Source organism: Triplophysa rosa, linkage group LG19 (assembly GCF_024868665.1).
Source record: "Triplophysa rosa linkage group LG19, Trosa_1v2, whole genome shotgun sequence".
Taxonomy (NCBI): domain Eukaryota; kingdom Metazoa; phylum Chordata; class Actinopteri; order Cypriniformes; family Nemacheilidae; genus Triplophysa; species Triplophysa rosa.
Genome location: NC_079908.1, coordinates 2725290 through 2743267, shown reverse-complemented (window position 1 = coordinate 2743267; position 17978 = coordinate 2725290). Strand labels below are relative to the sequence as shown.

General features: G+C 37.8%; 1 protein-coding gene across 4 annotated transcripts in view; it reads left to right on the top strand.

The window, feature by feature from the left end:
• The first annotated feature begins 766 nt into the window (after positions 1-766).
• aff4 (AF4/FMR2 family, member 4) overlaps positions 767-17978 on the top strand; it is a 30747-nt gene continuing 13535 nt past the window's right edge. Inside the window, exons 1-5 of one of the 4 annotated variants that reach the window (XM_057360150.1) lie at positions 767-1067; positions 6401-6638; positions 12868-12994; positions 15222-15980; positions 17819-17863. In XM_057360150.1, coding sequence (XP_057216133.1) covers positions 6622-6638; positions 12868-12994; positions 15222-15980; positions 17819-17863 — 948 coding nt within the window. In that variant the 5' untranslated portion in view covers positions 767-1067; positions 6401-6621. The remainder of the gene's footprint in view (positions 1068-6400; positions 6639-12867; positions 12995-15221; positions 15981-17818; positions 17864-17978) is intronic. The other 3 variants (XM_057360151.1, XM_057360153.1, XM_057360154.1) reach the window with 3 other exon arrangements.

Here is a 17978-nt window from a genome sequence, read left to right as displayed (position 1 = left end):
TTATAATCCGTTCTACCATAAGAGGTATCCACTGAATTGCGTATTGCAACATATTTTAAACATTTTACTAGTAAAGTGACATTTCAAAACGTTGTAACGCTTTCATGTGTGGACAATGATTCTCAGACTGAAGATACAGCTGGTATTGCTTTTGTGTTAACTGGAATCAACAAGATGTGAATCATTAGAAAGTGGCTTCTATAATTGCAGCTGACCACTAGATGTCACTGGTAGTGTCTGTCTTTGAGGCTTTTAATCATTTTTGGTACAATCAGGAAAAAGCTTCACAAGGCTTCATCTGCCCATCTCTACAGCAAACTGACATTCTAGAACAGTGGTCACCAACCCTGTTCCTGGAGATCGAGCGTCCTGCAGACTGCAGCTCCAACCCTGCTTCTGCACACCTGTCTGTAATTATCAAGCAAACATGAACACCTTGATTAGATAGTTCAGGTGTGTTTGATTGGGGTTGGAGCTGAAATCTTCAGGGCGGTCGATCTCCAGGAGCAGGGTTGGTGACCACTGTTCTAGACTTTTAGTATGATTGAGTGAGTTTGTTTGTTTAATACTGTCCTTTTTTTTTAACATAAAATAACATGATTTTTTTATTTGTAATGTTTATTTAGCCAACGTTGTCTTAACAACATAACATATGAGCGTTTCAAGGGTTGTCGTCTGCGTTTAATAAAGTTGCGATAGATCCATTTTGTCAGGTAGGGGGTGCTGAACACTGCGCAGGGGCCCTGCGGATTTGAGACACGGCCCTCACTGTCGTCACGTGATCAGGTTAGTTTACGAAGCCGAAATCAGCCACCCAGATCCGCGATGATAGAGTAAAATTGTCGTGATCTGTTGGGAAAATCTGTCAGACAGAACCATGACTGCCAAGCGACCCTCTGCGGTATGGCTCACTTAAACGAGTTGACTCTTTTCAAGATTTTCATTGTCTCATGTCTGTCGGTGACACATTTATTGGGACGCTACAGCCGATCAGTGTGGAAGCGGACAGAGACAAAGGGAAAGGCTTTCCATAGCTAGAATGCTCTGGGCCTAAGAGAAGCCAAGAGGTAAGTGGTGGCACAACACACGGTGTGAGAATTTAAATAAATCAAGGTTACAGACAAAGTAACGCGTGTTATAGTTTGTCGCATTAATAAATGATCTAAGATGAGAGTAAATGGTCCTCTCTGTGTAAGTGTGTGTAACATGCGAGCTGTCCAGTGATGAACATACCCACAGGCCATCGATCAGGCAAAGCTAAACTATCCATTTTAAATAACGCACGATTTATTATTTTACTATCGATTTTAAACTCATTTCGTTACGACATTTTTCGTGACCAGTTCTAGGTTTTAAAGCTAAAAGGATCAGGCTTGTCAGGACCCGTGTTATAACGGTATAACTAGCTCTTTAGCATTTGATTTATTTATTTGTTTATTTCTAAAATGTCTTTTACCTCTTATAGGTCAATGCATTTGATTACTTTAAGTTTACGTTTAAATTTTGCTTGCTGCATTTAGTCGCGATCAGTAAATTCGTAGCAATGTACTGAATGTTTAAACTTTGAACTTTTGACTCCCGCATCGTGTTACATTTCGTGATTGTGACGTTCGCGTACAAAATGTAACAATGTTTCAGTCTCGGCTGAAGTTATGCTGGCGTCTACCATCTTGACAATATGTAAACACGGTCAAAATGGCAGTAGCTCTGTGAATCAGCTCTTACCGATAACATCCGTTTAACTAGATCCTCACCACTTACAGCTGTTTTGACACATAAAATATAATTGAGTTAACTGCCATGGATTAGTTTGGTACAAAAGAAACTAGAGGAGGGAGACTAAAACAAAGCTACTTGTGAATCAGTACTGTTGGCAGTATTTTTATAATTGTACCATGTTTTGTATCTCTTTTCATTTCTGTGCACTTCAGAAATCGTTTGCCTATAAAAACAGTCACAATGAAGGCTGTGTACAGGATTTTCTAAAACATCATTTAGCTGTATGTTTTTCTGGTTAAACTCGACTTTAAACTTCAGAATGAATTTGCCTAACCATTGAGCAGCACTGTCCTAGTGTTTGGAGGCCATTTTAAGACCGGATCATTGCTTTTGTAGCACACTGTTTCTACAGCATAATAGTGTATACTGTGTGTAGTATGGAGGGGATACCCCAATGAAGTACTATGTTCAAATTTAAAGTGTACAGCACAGGCTTGTGTATCCCGCAATGCACTTACATTACATTTTACATATGACCAATAAATCTGAAGTAATATATGCTGTGATTTACAAACTGTGATTTATAACACAAAGTTGGTTTAAAAATAGCTTACTGGACGCTTACACTTGCTCCTGGTGCTCCAGTCATGCTATGTTTGTACGCTAAACTCAGGAACAAGTTAGCATTTTAGCACGTCCGGTTCCCTTGTCCCGAAGCTGGGTTTTTGTTTTTTGGGGGTCTTTGCTGTTGTCTATGCTCCAAATATTACACAGTTTGTTCTACGACAAAAAATGGTGCATACACGTCTTGAAAAATCTGAAAAATGATCCATCGTGGTCTCAATTCCCATGAAACGTGAACATAGATTCATTCACAAAGTACTTCCTTATGAGAAAACATGTTTAATAACATTTAAAAGAGTTGGTGATTTGTATTTAGGCTTCCAGATTCACACATGTTAGTTTGTGAAGATAATCCTGATGGTCAAAACGTGTTAGTGTTGTAAACTTTTGTTGATCACAGAGGTTTTAGGGCAGCTCATGCATACCTCCAAGCTGATGGCATAGATATACAGTATGTATGGCACAGGCTTAAGTCTTGAGCTAGGACAGGCTTTCAGCCACTTATGTAACGAAAATACACTCACGCACACACTCTGTGGCTCCTGCACAGTACATGGAAAACGTGCTCAGAAAGGCACTGTTCGAAAGCACAGTTCGTGTTGTTCTAGCGATAGTCAGTGATAAGCCAGTCACACAAGGTGTACTGTTGAAGACTTTGTTGAGCAAAATATGGCATCTGTATAATAACATTTAAAGGTCTTGAGGATCTGCAATGCTTCCTGTTTTTGTTGTGGTCTGTGGCTTCAGTTAACGGTTTCCCCTGTCTGCGTTATGATTAGAAAAAACGTGAGTGATGCTTGGCAATGTTTTGTCTTTCCCTTTGTAAAATGCAGTGTGAACTTAGCAGGCTTTTATTAAGGCAAGGAATCAGACCGTACATTCTACAAGTTAATTGTATTTTATTTGGGGACCAGCTAATGTTGTTTACGACTTCAGCAGTCAATCAGGTCAGATGAGGTCATAATAGGTACACGGGTAACTGTCTTGTTTTCCAAGATATTTATTTGTTTGCTTAAGGGCATCTGCGTTTTTGTCAATGATATCATTTTTTGGATCGCATACAAGCCCTCACTTTTGAACTTGAGTTTAAAAAAATTCATAAACTGCCGTTATAGATTGTTAGATTAAACATTAGTGTTCTCTGGGATTACAGTTGTTTATTTTAGGATTTTGCAGAAAGTCACAGCCGTTTGATGATGTAAAGTTTAACTTCTGGGGTTGCTTGTTTGTGTACGTGACGCGAGTACACACCCTGAGCACACAGTCCTGAGAGATAATTGTCATGATGCACCAAGTGAATCATTTCGAGCCGGTTCACGCAAAACTAATCTTAAAGGTCTCCTCAGACGAGCACTTTCAACAAGTTGGTATGATTTATTAGGGTCTTCATGAAATGTCTGGAACATATTTTGCTTAAAAACACTCAATGGCTGTGTAAACAAAACCCTTCTTGCCTCGTCAAAAACAGCTATGCTCACAGCAACCCATTTTGGTGCATGTCTCTTTAACTGATAGTGAGTTACAGCGAACCCCACCCCCCTTCTGTCTGGCGTGTCAACACAACACACGTTTAGTACTGCCATGGCAATGGTTTAGCTAAATGATATTTCCTGAATTCCTCTGGGTTTCGTTTCGTCTTAAATGTCTCTAATCATTCGTCCGGAGACAAAAAAATATGTCGCAGCAAACAGCGCATCCTAATGTGCTTGCGTTGTGCGTGTATGCTTACCTAAAATCCACGGAGTCCACTGCAGATTTACATGGTCAGCGGAATTACATGGATTTTAGCGCTTGTCATTGACAAGTTATAATGTTACACACGCAACGTGAGAGCTAGTTTTTTGTGACAGATTTTTCAGCTTAAGCACGAATGATTTGAGACGTTTAAAACGAAACGAACCCCAGTGTTCGCCCCTGTTCATTAGCAAAACAAACAGCTTGTCGCAGCTAAACATATTAACGCACATAATGTATTAACATTCATACAGCTAAACTCCAAGTGTCCATCTGCACTTATATACAGTAAGTTTAACACTGGCTTTGAATGTTCTATCTAGCCCGTGACTGACTTAGCTCCCTTTGCTGTCATATGCTAACGTTATCCTCCTATATATACGGTACATGTACATCAATTGAGACTGTCGATAAATATTACTTACATCGGCAGTTTTGTCTCGTTCAGTCGGTCTCGATTCCTCTTGAGGAACAACTTTGAGGCTAATCCTGCTTGTACTGTCTCAGGTTGAAAAAGCACTCCGGTTTGAATTGATTCGCGCAAACAAGCAGGTTTTTACTTATGGTTTCTGATGGATTCGCGCAAACAAGCAGGTTTTTACTTATGGTTTCTGATGGATTCGCGCAAACAAGCAGGTTTTTACTTATGGTTTCTGATGGATTTCCACTAAAAATAAAATAAATCCACTCCTGTCTCTTCCTAGGTTTGGACTCTGTGCAGCGACTACATTGCATGTTGTCCACGAACTTTAGCCATGGCGTCACGTACACCGCTGTTGCTTGTGAAAACAACTATGGCGGAGCGCGGAAATGTGTAGAATAAGGGCGGTAACATTGTAATAAAATCCGCTTTGGACGTCACAATCGGAGCGAAATCTGAACTGCTCGATTTCTTGCATGCTTGCAGGGAAAGGCACACCAAAACAAACTTACTGGGTTCTTATTTTTCTGGGTTGCTAGATGCACCTGGGACCTGATTATAGCACTTAAACACAGAAAAAGTGGGGTTTTCATCTGATGTCTCCTTTAAATATCCAATAGACCAGATAAGTTTGAGAGAAAACTATACATTAAGCCTGGCTTTCTTGAACTAGCACTGTGATTTGTGGGGGACAATATAGCTTATCTACATAAAAATGCACTTTTAACTGATGTCTCTTGAAAATTGTATTAATCTTCACAGGTTGTTAACTTAAAACAGAGTGCAAAGGCCCTTTGCTTAGCTGCTGTTAGGTCCTTCCAGGTTACTTGGCACCACAGTAAAAATTCATAATGTGTAAAAAATAGCTGCAGCTTTGTTTTTAGTGAACAGCTTTAGTTATACCTCCACATACAGTTTTTATGTTATGTTTTAAAGAATAAAACATTATACAAAAATGTGATGGATTTTGAGTACAAGAGCATCTAACGCAATCTGTCCATATTAAAATCTGCCTAATTTGGCTGAGCGTCTGCCAAGTGACAGTTTAAGTGTGAGCCAAGTTTAGGTACACATTGTTTGAAATTAAGACTAAAAGCTGAGGGAGTAGTATGTAGTATTTATATCGTGATTTGTTAGTGTGCTTTTGAATTCACTTTGAGAAGCTTACATGAGAGTACATTATAAATTCAAAGGCAAGGACAAAGATTTACATGACATAAAACATTCATTTAACTCTCCCTCCCAGAGTCTTCCATCTCTGTTTTTTACCTTGCTGTTTAGTGAAAATTGTTTTAGGTGATTCCCATATTGCAACTAATTGCCTCATTGCCCTCACGGGTACTTCTGCCTGCGCAAACCCCTTTGACACGCTTTCCCCCTGGACCTGAAAAACTGGATCTAGCCCTTTAAGGAAATTTACGCTGATTGTGTTGGCTTCAGCCCAAGTGGGGGAGGGCATGTGTTTACTGAGAGGCGGCAGCTGATTGGTTGGACTCTGCTCTGAGTCAGAGGATAAGGGAGAGGAGTGGCTGACTAGCATAAAATAACATCTCCTTATAAGGGCAGTGGTGGACCGCACCATACTTCACAAGACACAGAGGGGGAGTTTTACTAAGATGAGCTGCTCTTAAAGAATGTTCAGATCAATTTGTGTGAATGTAACATAAATAAAATCTTAAAATCTAACATCTTTATTTCAGCATAGACTTTATTAAACATTTGAAGTATTTTGTTTAGTCCATTATGTTATCATTTTTTGTTTGCATAATGGAAACAGTTAAGCTGTTGAGCAGCACAATGGTTACAAAGCAACTGATATTCCATACTTTATTATTTTAAGGAATATCATCTATCTATTTTGTCCTGTCCCATGGAGATTAAAATTGTACCTCCTCCCTGTAGGTCAATGGTTTGCTCCGCAGACAGACTGTAGCCGCCCCTAAGTCAGAATTATCTCAACTCCCAGGAAATACAGCAGCGACGATTGAAGTGTGAAAGCTGTCGATCAAGAAACCGCATCAAAGTGGACAGTACTAAACAAGAAGGACCTGTAGCTGAAAAGCACCATCGAGTTGTCTGGGATTTTCTGTCAATCCTCTTCCAATGGTTCATTGGTTGAGGCCATGGCCTCTCAGTCAGGGTAAGCCATAGCACCAGCCATGTTTTCAGTGAGTAACTCCTTTAGTAGTAACAGGAAAGTTTTAGGCCTTCTCTCAGTAATCCACATCCTGTTTTAGTTTGATTCGTTTTACATCATTGTAATTCAGTAAGTTTCACTTCACAGCACTCTTCACATCTTTGTGTAGGATCTATGCCAACGAATTAGAAGGTTCTAGACAGGCCTAGCAAATAATAATAATCTAGTTAATGTTGCTGTCGTGAAGCAACCTAAAAGAGTGATGTTTGATGAAGCTTTTCTGAAGTGGTTTATCCTAAAAGAGAAGTTAATGAAATTAATTTGAGTCTTTAGTGCAGTGATTTATATAATATGTAAAAAATTGGTAGCAGAGAATTAAATGTATTAAACACACTTGGAGATTTACTTTGATCATATTGAATCAAAAAATGCAAAAGGCATTTATTCGCACCATATTGTGCTGACTGGCACTTTCCAATCATTGGCCCAACCGCACTTTCATACAGACCTGCTGGAATAAACATCTTCCCCTTTGTTTTAACATATGTTTACATCATGGAATATACAATCCACAAACACTTGTAGATGTCCGGTGACTTTTTTAAAAGTTGATTTTACTAGCCGTTGTTTCGTTTGTTTATTAAAAGTAAAAATCTGCGTGATTTACTTACCCTGATGTAGTTCCATACCCATATGACTTTAAGATCCAATGGATTTAGAAATTATGTATTATTATTTTTTTTTTTTCAGTTTCACTCATTCACTTAAAGTATGGCTAGTCCAAATGGCCTCCCAGGTTTGGTGTTGTGCCATTGGTTTTTGAGCGTCACATTAGGTTTGAATATGCAAAAGGGTGAGTGAGATGTGCTGTGTAAAAGAAAAACATTTATACATGTTTGAAATGGCATTAAAGAGAAGAAATTATGATAGTTTTCAATTACACTATTATACCATTTCATTTACGTTTATATAAATTGATCATTTGATGAATCAATGGTGTGAATCGCGAGCTAAACATTACAGTAATATCCATTCATTAGTTTCCTGGGATTCCCATTTGTGTTGGTCGTGCAGTACTCCTCCAGTTGAGCTACAGGCATATACTTTATACATTTAGAATATCTGTTATTATTAACACACTATACTTAACAAGAATCAATTCATTTTTGTACTTGCAATGTTGCATTTTTGGTTGGTATTAATTCAAAAATACGTCAAAGAAGACTCGCTTTTGCTGTTCACCAAAGTACCTGTATTTACAAAGCAATCTTGAATCTTCTGTAGGGCCTTTAGAAAGACTGGGGGCTCACACAGGTTTCAGTGACCGTGATGTTCACACTCTCTCAATGAGCAGTGTGGTAGAAAGGGTTTGGGTGTGCCAACCAGTTCATCAGTAAATACCATTGATTATTTGAATGAGATGCCACTAATTGGATTTTGGCTTAGTATAGTGTTTGTGTATCAAGCGACTACACGTTACAATGCTAATTTAAGTGCCTTTGTCTTGCGCAAGTTCTTCCGTTAGCACATTCATATGGTTTTCTCATTATCACAATCTGTATATCTACAGGCGCAGTTATAATCCATTGTTTTTGCTTGGTCAAGTTACATTCTGTGTCCGTCTGTCCACGTTTACATAACACAATGGGTAATAGAATAATGACACGTATCCTTGTAGTCTGACTGAAATAAAAAAAATAAAAACATAAAAAACACAATTTTTTTTCACTGTAACAGGATTCTAGATGTGACTAGTTTTTCCCTTGAAATGAAGGTTAGGCGATCACAACCTCCCCCGACATGCCTTTCTAACCCTCACATTTACTCTGTCTGCTGATTTAATCAGTGATACAAGCAATCTTACCTGAACAACAAATCTTTAAGTTTTTGGATGGATTTAATAGTCTAATAGTAAATGTTTTTGTGTTTTAAATCTGTGATTAGTTAACTGGCGTAAAAATAAGTGTAAGGTTATTGTGAGGGCTTAGTGCAGTTAGCTTTAAGCACTGTTTTTTTTGTTTTTGTTATGGGTGTTCACCCACTAGCCAATGGTTGTTCACCATTTTTCACATGCTTTCATTTACTTTTTTCTATTTTAGTCTTAGTCAAAAGACATTTGTTTTACACTTGCCCTTGCTGTTCCTCTTACTGTTTGCTTTTTTGTTTGCTGTTCTATTGCTTTATTTTCAAAATTTAACTGTTGCGCTGCTGATTATGGAAGTATTTTTGTGACGATAGAAATAAATGCTTGCTTTCAAGAAACGAACAAAAAAACCTGTACATTGAGCAAAAAACACCCTGAAAATAAAAACAATAAATTCAATGGCAAAGATTTAACACTTTTTTTTGTTTGTTTGTTTGTTTGTTTCCTTTCAGTAAGTAATGGCTTATAAATTTGCTGCTGGATTTTTCATTTAAGCTTCACAATTTTGCATTTTCTGGGACAAACTGCTCAATATGGGTGGGACTTAACAACGCTTGACTAACATTGGCTAGTGAGATTTGGATAGACAGTTCTCTGTGACTTTTAGAGGATTAGAAACAATGAAGCATATATATCATAGGGAGATCCAATACATAAGTGACAATAAAATAAATATTAAGGAATGCCAGGTCAGTTAGAAATGAACAGACTAAAAGACATAACTGCATGCTGCACAGAAACAAGTAACATAAGTATTTTCTTTGTCTTGGTAATTTTATAAACTCTTTGGTCCATATTTCTGTGGATATCCCTGAATGTGTTTGACAATGACAGAGATACAAGGGACATATGAAAAACATTTTTTTTCCCAAATTCCTTTTTCCAATTTTATTTTTCTGGATTCCGTGTTTTCTGTTTTTACTGTACAATAGTAAGTAATATATTTGCCTACGTGAAAAAATACTTGAGTAAACTATAGTGTTCACTTATAAACTATTTTAAAAACCTACAGTGGATACATTTACATTTATGCATTTGGCAGATGCTTTTATCCAAAGCGATTTACATTGCATTATACTATACTATACATTTTGTTTGGATACTTTGAACCATACAGGGAAAAAAATATATAAAAATGGGTTATAATGTATTTACCGGTATAAATAAACAATCTTACCAGTACATAGAGATGGGCACGAGTACTCGGACGTGACTGTGGCGATCGATGATGAAAACGATGATCATTTGGGTCTATAAATACATTTTTAAAATAAAATTTTCTTTCTTTCTAAATTGGTTAGGCTATGCTGGGATTTCGGGTGGTAGAGATTTGATTGGTTGTGTTGCGAGAGTTTGCGGTCCAGAGTCAAGTCCAGAGCACAGAAGCGTGTTGAAAGCGTGCAGCGATGCCTGGTTTCACTTTGGTAAACTTTACGAAAATACAGTCAAGTGCAAAATGTGCAGTGCCAAGCTACATACAAATCTACTACAAGTTTGATTCGTTATCATCTTACACTCCGTCTGTCCACACTGCACGTGAGCGGTATGATGCAAAAGGCAACCGAACAATGCGTTTGTTGCGGCTCTTCGCGCTGCAAACAGTGGGCACAGAATTTCTGTTTACAATGGGTTCTAGTGTTGTATTCGCGCCGCTTGCGGCGCAGGGCGAGCATTTTCGATCCGGAGCAAAGCGAGCATTCTTCTGCTCCGCGAGTGCCACGTGAACGTGCGCTCAAGTTCATAAGAATGGATTAAAAACGCTCGCCCTGCTCCGCACCAGTATATTTAGACAAAAAATGTCGGGTGAGACCACTACTATCAGACGAGCATAAAAGAGACTTTACCGTCAGATACTGACAGACAGAAATGCGACAGGGCAGATATTTCTTTTAAATGTTTACTGTATTTTCAAAAAAATGTACTCTGAGTAAATAATTGAATCAACACTGTTAGATTATTAAAATTCAATCTTGTCGTGGTTTTATCAACATAAATGTATTGTCACCATGAGGGATACGCCCTGCCCCTTCTTATGCCCTGTCTCCAATTAATCGAGAACTCGTTTTTCAAACCTGTCCAGTACTCGAAATGAAATATGATCAAACATGCCCATCCCTACCAGTACATTTTCTTTTGTTTTCAGGACTACTTCGATTTAAGCACTATTTTTAAAAGCAAGTACTATTTTTATAATTTTACTTGCACATTAACTTCCATTTACTAAATAAATAATATACTCAGTGGTCGAATTATAAAAAAATCAAGGGGGATAGTGTGGTAAAATGTGGGTGTGCTATTACTTAGTCAAGTTGACCAGACTTTTATTTTGACGGGTCACCGCAAAGGTTGTTTGACAGTAGCTTCAATGCAGTTGAAAGCTCCACACGAATATTACGCGTGCAGTGCACGCCATAGACATAAGTAATAACTAGACCACTCGATGGCTGCTGGATCGTACATCAACGCGCTGCCATATTTGGGGTGGCAACCTTCAACTACAAACACATGCAAGTGAATGGCGGTGCTGTGGTTTTTCTGGATAAAACACAATTTCTCAACCGATTTCAATACTTTACAACTTATGTGGAGTACAGGTATGTTTCGGCTCCAGTTACCGACTGTTAATTTTTCTAAGTCTAAATATTGAGATCCTGAGTATCTAGAGACGCGATGTATTTGTGCTACACATATATCCTAAACCATTGACATGTGTTAAGAAATGTAAACGTTATTGTGCTTTTAATGCCGAAAAAGCGCAGCTCCCCCGTTTACTTGCATTTGTTTACATGTTACTCTTGCCTCGACCAATATGGCCGCACCGTTGACGTTTCGCAGCAGCTGACCAAAGCATCCAATGCGCGGTCTAGTATTTCTTGTGTCTATGGTACATGCAACCGAATCACTTATAATACAGACACACAATACAAGTAGATTATTTAAACCGCATCTGAAAAATTCGAACGTTATTTATAGCACAATTTGCATTTTGTTATCTGTTCAGCGCTAATTTCTGGTTAAGAAGTAATACATTTGCCAGATTCCGTGCCATTCCGTGTTATACAGCAAATTCCATTTTATGCCTGTATTCCGGATTCCCTTTTCCCGGGATAGAGCCCATAATACCCAACCCATAATTAACACATAATACCTCCTTTAGCTATTGTCATGATTTTATTCAGCTAATCTTTGTAATTTAAGGGCAGATAATTATCTTGTTTGTGATTTAAAGTTTGTGCAATATGCTTGATGAGACAAAGTGCTTGTCTTATTTTGCGAAGAAAGCCTTTTTTTCTAAATGGGAACAATGAAATCACTTTAGTTTATTTATTTTAACATGTTGTTAAGATGTGTAACTGGCACATTCCACGAATATGGTGTTTTTGGTGTCCCTTTAACTTTGAAGCATACTTCAGTTTTTTATTTTTTTAAGAACTTGTAAATGTGTTGGATAAACTATTATCTAACATCAAGTTAGCAGTTTTATTCATTTGTTTCATTTAAGTGATAGTTCACCCAAAAATAAATGTCATCATTTACTCACCCTTTGGTCAGTTCAAAATCTCTTTCTTCCTCAGAACTCAGAAGATATTTTGAAGAAAGTTGGTAACCTAACAGCACTGGCCCCCATTCACTTCTATTGTATGGACACAAAACTAATGTAAATGGAGGCAAGTTAACAGCATTCTTTAAAATATCTTCTTTCATGTTCAGCGAAAGAAAGTCATACAGGTTTGAAATGACAAGAGGGGGAGGAAATGATGACAGAATTTTCTTTTTTGGGTGAACTATCACTATCTACTACTAAACTATCAAGTTTTATGAAATGTCTTTGTCCCTCCATCTTTAAATTGTGCCCTAATGACATTGCTTTTTAATTTTTACACAAATTATAATATAGTATCTGTCTCACTCCACCAAGTTAACCCTGTTTCCACAACACTGTTAAATTGTCAAATAGTTATTTTATCTCATCTTATTTGATCTTTTCTTCATTTGTTGGAAATCTAAGTCCATCAATAACTGCAAATTCGTACCAAACTAGCTAGAATTGACAGCTTAAGCATCCCGTTCTGACATGCATTTTTATTTTTTTCTCATATTTTAAATATGAATATTTAAATACTGTATGGTTGAACATCTTATTTAACTTATTTGTTAAAGGCAGAAATATAATGGCTTTCTTTTTTTATTTTTTATTTGACCTTATTTATGGAAAGTGCCAATTGTATCTTGATTTAAATGTAGATAAAGTTTTTTTAGAAAGCTATTTTCACCCTCAATGCTTAGTGACTTTGTCTCTGTTGGTAGCAACATGAACCGTGAAGACCGGAATGTGCTCCGTATGAAAGAAAGGGAAAGGAGAAATCAGGAAATCCCTCAGGGAGGAGAGGTCTTCCCAGCTAACTCCCCCCTCTTCCCTGAACCTATTAAAGTTGTAAGTTCATTTCGTTTCTTCATTTATTTGCCCTTTAGACTTCGTTTTGTCTTGGGTGTTTTTTTTTCTCAGTTTTTTATTACAGTCTGCCATTATGCTTTACTAACCTTTCATCTCTTTGGCAAAGATCCCCTATGCAAAAAATACTGTGGCTGTACCATGGTATCAGATGGTAATACAGTGGCACTTTCTAAACTCTAATATACTGAATGACCATTAGTGCAACATGCTATTTACATGATTGCACTACCTTAATTTATTGATATATTAAAATTTTTTGCATCTATTTAGACCCTTGTGTTAATACTTGTGTATTTATGATGCCTTCATTTACATCATAAAAAAGCAAAATAACCCCAAACTCGACCTTGCTGTCAGAGCTGCCATCTCTTGCGCATTTAGAGTGATACAATTGATATTGTGATGTATTGAAATGAATGGCATCATGACACGGTGTATTGAGGTAGTAATGATACCCAGCCCTAGTGCTACCATTAAGGATGTAACAATTCACTCAGCTCGCGATGCGCTTCACGATACTGATCTCACAATACAATTTCACTTTTTTTTACCAAATGAGTTAGAAAAGAACAACTGCCTTTTTATTATGTCTCAAATGCTGCACATTTCTTTGTAAAAAAAAAATAATAATAATTATATAAAAATATTTTATAAATAATTTTGTCAAACTAAATTGCAATTTTAAAACAAATTCCAAATCAAATAAAAAGTGAATAATACATAAATGTCTTTAAAATAAACAAAGACATTGTTTGTGCTTACATTTCTTACGAAATATCAGCAGATCCACATTTACCAAGTTTGCAGTAAACACGGTGGCCACTGCTGTTTAAAACATGTATTGCACTTCATTTAACATCTCAACCTACTTGAATCGTCACATATTATAATAGATTTTCAACTGGCTCACGGTGAATCGTTACATCCCTAGCTACCATTATACATGTCCATAAACATTGTAATGCCAATGTACCATCTTTCAAAAAAACGGACAGTACCATATTAGTCAATGAGGAGTTTTATTTGAAAGGAAATTTAAACCGATTGGGTTATGGTGAGGCGTTTGGGGTAAGTACATGAGTGTGTTTCTGGCTGATCTGGAACATTTGGTGTTGTAGCAATGGTTAGTGGTCTAGTACTTCCTTCCTAAACAAATGGTAAGTTCTTAGCTATCCCGTTCCAGGAAGACATTTTCTAGTCACACATTTTGCATGGTTTGCTTTGCCAGGTGTAAACTGTGTCGGAAATAAGTACTGTGTCATATTTATATACATTACAGTCTTGTGGTGGATAATAGGTTATTTATGGACATGGGTTCTTTAAATGGCCTTTGTAAAGATGCTTATTAATGCATATTAAGGTTGATTTGAAATGAGTAAGAAACGACTTTGTAGGCACACTTTACAGTAAAGAAGATTACACTGTCCTATAGCATAATCTTCACTGTTAACAAGCTTTGCTCAGAGGTTAGTGTTGATAGTGAATCTGTCATAGGATGTAAGACATGCATCCAGTACGGGCAGCTGCTGTGCTAGCTACTCTTTTTTTTTTTCATTTACCCTATGGGATGTGTTTGCTAACTGGAAAACCCCTGGTTGACATTTCCTCGGGTCAGGCTACAACCCAGTACATGACTTGTTTATTTTGGATGAAAGTTTTGATGGCGGTTGTGCAAGGAAAATATTTCCTGTAATAAACTGCTGCAGTATGCTTGTCGTGAACATTCTGGACAGATCAGCTGAAGGACAGGTAATGTTGGTCACATGATTCAACATTGTCTTTGGGATTCTTTTGAATTGTTTGATGGATCAGATAACAAATAGGGGAAATGCCAACATCTTCAAATGTCTAGAAGCTGCGATGATGTTTTCTAGATACTATGCTGATAACTGACATTCCGACCATATTTATGTATGCATTGAAATAGATTGCAAGAAAGATGTTGAACAGTTGAAAGAGACTTGAGACATAGTTTTACTTGTTTGTTTGTTCATTAGTTTACTTGTTTAATGGATTGGTGATAAATAAAAAATTGTAATAAAAGAAGCCTATATATGCTTGCCTATATATATATATTTTAAAGTTATTCATTTGTTCTCAAAAACATGGCCATTAAGTCCAAGTTAAAGAGCATTCGCCAACAGTTTTGTTCATATTCTCTGGCATATCTCAAGTCTTTCTCACCCTATTTCTTTTTTCCCAACAGTCCAAGGAAGATAAACTTGCAAGTCGCATCCAGAGCATGCTTGGAAACTACGACGAAATGAAGGAAACCATCGGCGAACCCCCATTGTCCAAACTCATTCCCAAAGCCTCCAATAGTTCTTCTGAAGAGAAGTCTGCTCAGTACAGCGACCAGCGCGGTGGTTCCCAGAGCCAGAACAGCAAATGGAATCCCGTCGGCCCGGCACCCGGAGCTTCGTCCTCCTCTTCCTCATCGTGTTCTTCCTCCTCAACATCCTCCTCCTCGCAGAAACGCTCGTCCTTGCAAGGCGGGCACGGCGGTAGCCAGCGTAGCGGTCAGCGCCACGAGCGAGACCACAGCGGTGGAAGTAAGAAGTCCAGCAAGCACAGCTCCGAGCACAAGTCCCACTCCACCTCCAGTCCGGCAAAGAGCTCCGTGAGCTCCGGCAGCCACTCGCGCTCGCTGGCGGCCGATCACAAGGAGCGTTACCGCAAGTCTCCGAGAGACCGGGAAGCCAACTGGGACTCACCCTCAAGGATGCATTCTTTTTCCAGCGGGCAACATTCCAGCCAGGCTTTCCCGCCCTCAATCATTAAGCCCAGCTCTATGATTCAGAAACCCACCGCCTATGTGCGGCCCATGGACGGTCAGGAGACCGCTGAGCCCAAGACTTCCTCAGAGTCTTACGGCAGTCAATCACACAGTAGCTCGGTAGGAGAAATGAAGCCCAACGGCAAGGCTTCTCTCACCAAGTTGAAGATTCCAACACAGCCCGTAGATGTAAGATTTTGCTGCTTTTGACTATAAAGAAGTTTTATCATGAGGAATTACATTTTCCTTTGAAGTTTACTATACTTGGAAAATATACACGTTATCGGCAATCTGTTAAGCGTGTTTATCAAACTAGGCTCATGTATAGCTTATGACACCTGTTGAGCATAAATTTGCTTCACGTTGTCATGGTGAGGTTTGAGGTGAAGGATAGATACTCTTATTCCAAAATGTGTAAAAGAAGGGAAAAAATTGTTAAACCTTGTGTTTTATAAATTTGTCCCAAAGTTATGTACAATTTATCGAAATATCGTTTGATAAACTTAAGAAAAATGAAATGACTAAGGGAACGCTTCTCATTTTCACTTAGTTTAGGATGGGGAACTGAAGTTATTAAAGTGATACTTCATAGGGATGCACAGAGACCATTTTTTAAAGACGAGTACCAATATTTTTTTCTGGTACTCGCCGATGCCTGTACCTGTATTTTTTGGTGAGGTGGCAATTTTCCAAGCACAACACACTGAAACTAATAACTCTGCCTCGGAGCACATTATGAAAAAATGCGATTTTATGTGGTTGTCACAAACTTTCAAAGCACAAATTTCAGTCCGTTCTGCCAGGCATGTCACATGAGGTATCGGTCTTTGGTATCTGTGTATCTATATGAGTACAAGTATGAGTACATGAGCTTGGTATCGGGCCCGATACTGGTATCGGTATCAGTGCATCCCTAATACTTCACCCCAAAATAAAAATTCTGTCATAATTTACTTGCCCTCTTGTCATTTCAAACCTCTATTACTTTCTTTCGCAGAACACGAAAGAAGATATTTTGAAAAATGTTGTTAACTGGCCCCCATTCACTTGCATTGGTTTTGTGTCCATACAATAGAAGTGAATGGGGGCCAGTGCTGTTCGGTTACCAACGTTCTTCAAAATATCTTGTGTGCTGCAGAAGATAGAAAGTCATAAAGGTTTGAATTGACAAGAGGGTGAGTAAATGATGACAGAATTGTCATTTGAACTATCAATTTAACTGGAAATAAATAAAAACTAGGCTAAACCAAAATTGAAACCCAAATAGCAATATGAAAAATAATACAATGACAAAAGCACATAATGTAAGTGCTAGTTATTACACTAAAATGAACATAACAACTAAAATATTTAAGTAAAAGCTAATTCAAACCAGAATAAAATAATTATATCCTGGTTTCATAGACAAGGCTTAAGACCAGTCCCAGACTAAAATTAATTTTGAGCTGTCTCAACTGAAAATGACTTGCCCTGGCATATCTTAAAATATGCCAGTGCCATTGTGTTGTCTCGAGATGCACATCATTTAATAAAAGCGACCTAAATAGACTAAGTTAACTAAGGCATACTTCTGGCTTAGGCTAAGCCTTGTCTATGAAACCGGGCCTAAGTCCACATAGGGTTTCACCAAAATAATTTTGTTCAGTTTATAGTGTGTAAGCACTGTTAAAGCACAGAAGAGCGTCGCCTTGGAATTAAATGGATTAACTACACATTTTTGTCACCATTTAGTTTTTCACATATTGTCATTCTGTGAAAACGTATTTACGTAGCGTGATGTTTTTTTCTTAATGTTGTGTACATTTTGGGACTTTTTAGAAAACAAATGGGTTTTATTTACTACAGCGTCAAATGGAATGCAAAAACTTTAAAGCTCATTATCTTAAAACTGCTCAGAATGCAGAACCTTATAATTCCAAGGCGACGAGAGGTCTGTCCATCAGAGCTCACTTCATTCCATTCATGCATGTTAAAAGATCTGCATGCTGCAATAGAGTAACAATGTTCATTCTTTTATACTCTTTCAGGGTTCAATGGGAGGAGATGCAAGCTGTGTGGATGAGATTTTGAAGGTGAGCTCATTTTGAGTGAACTGTCCCTTTAACAAACTCCAAAAACTCCAGATCAGTAGAGCTGGTTCTTATGATAATCAAAGAACTGTAGTATCCCCGGATTTCATCTTTTTAA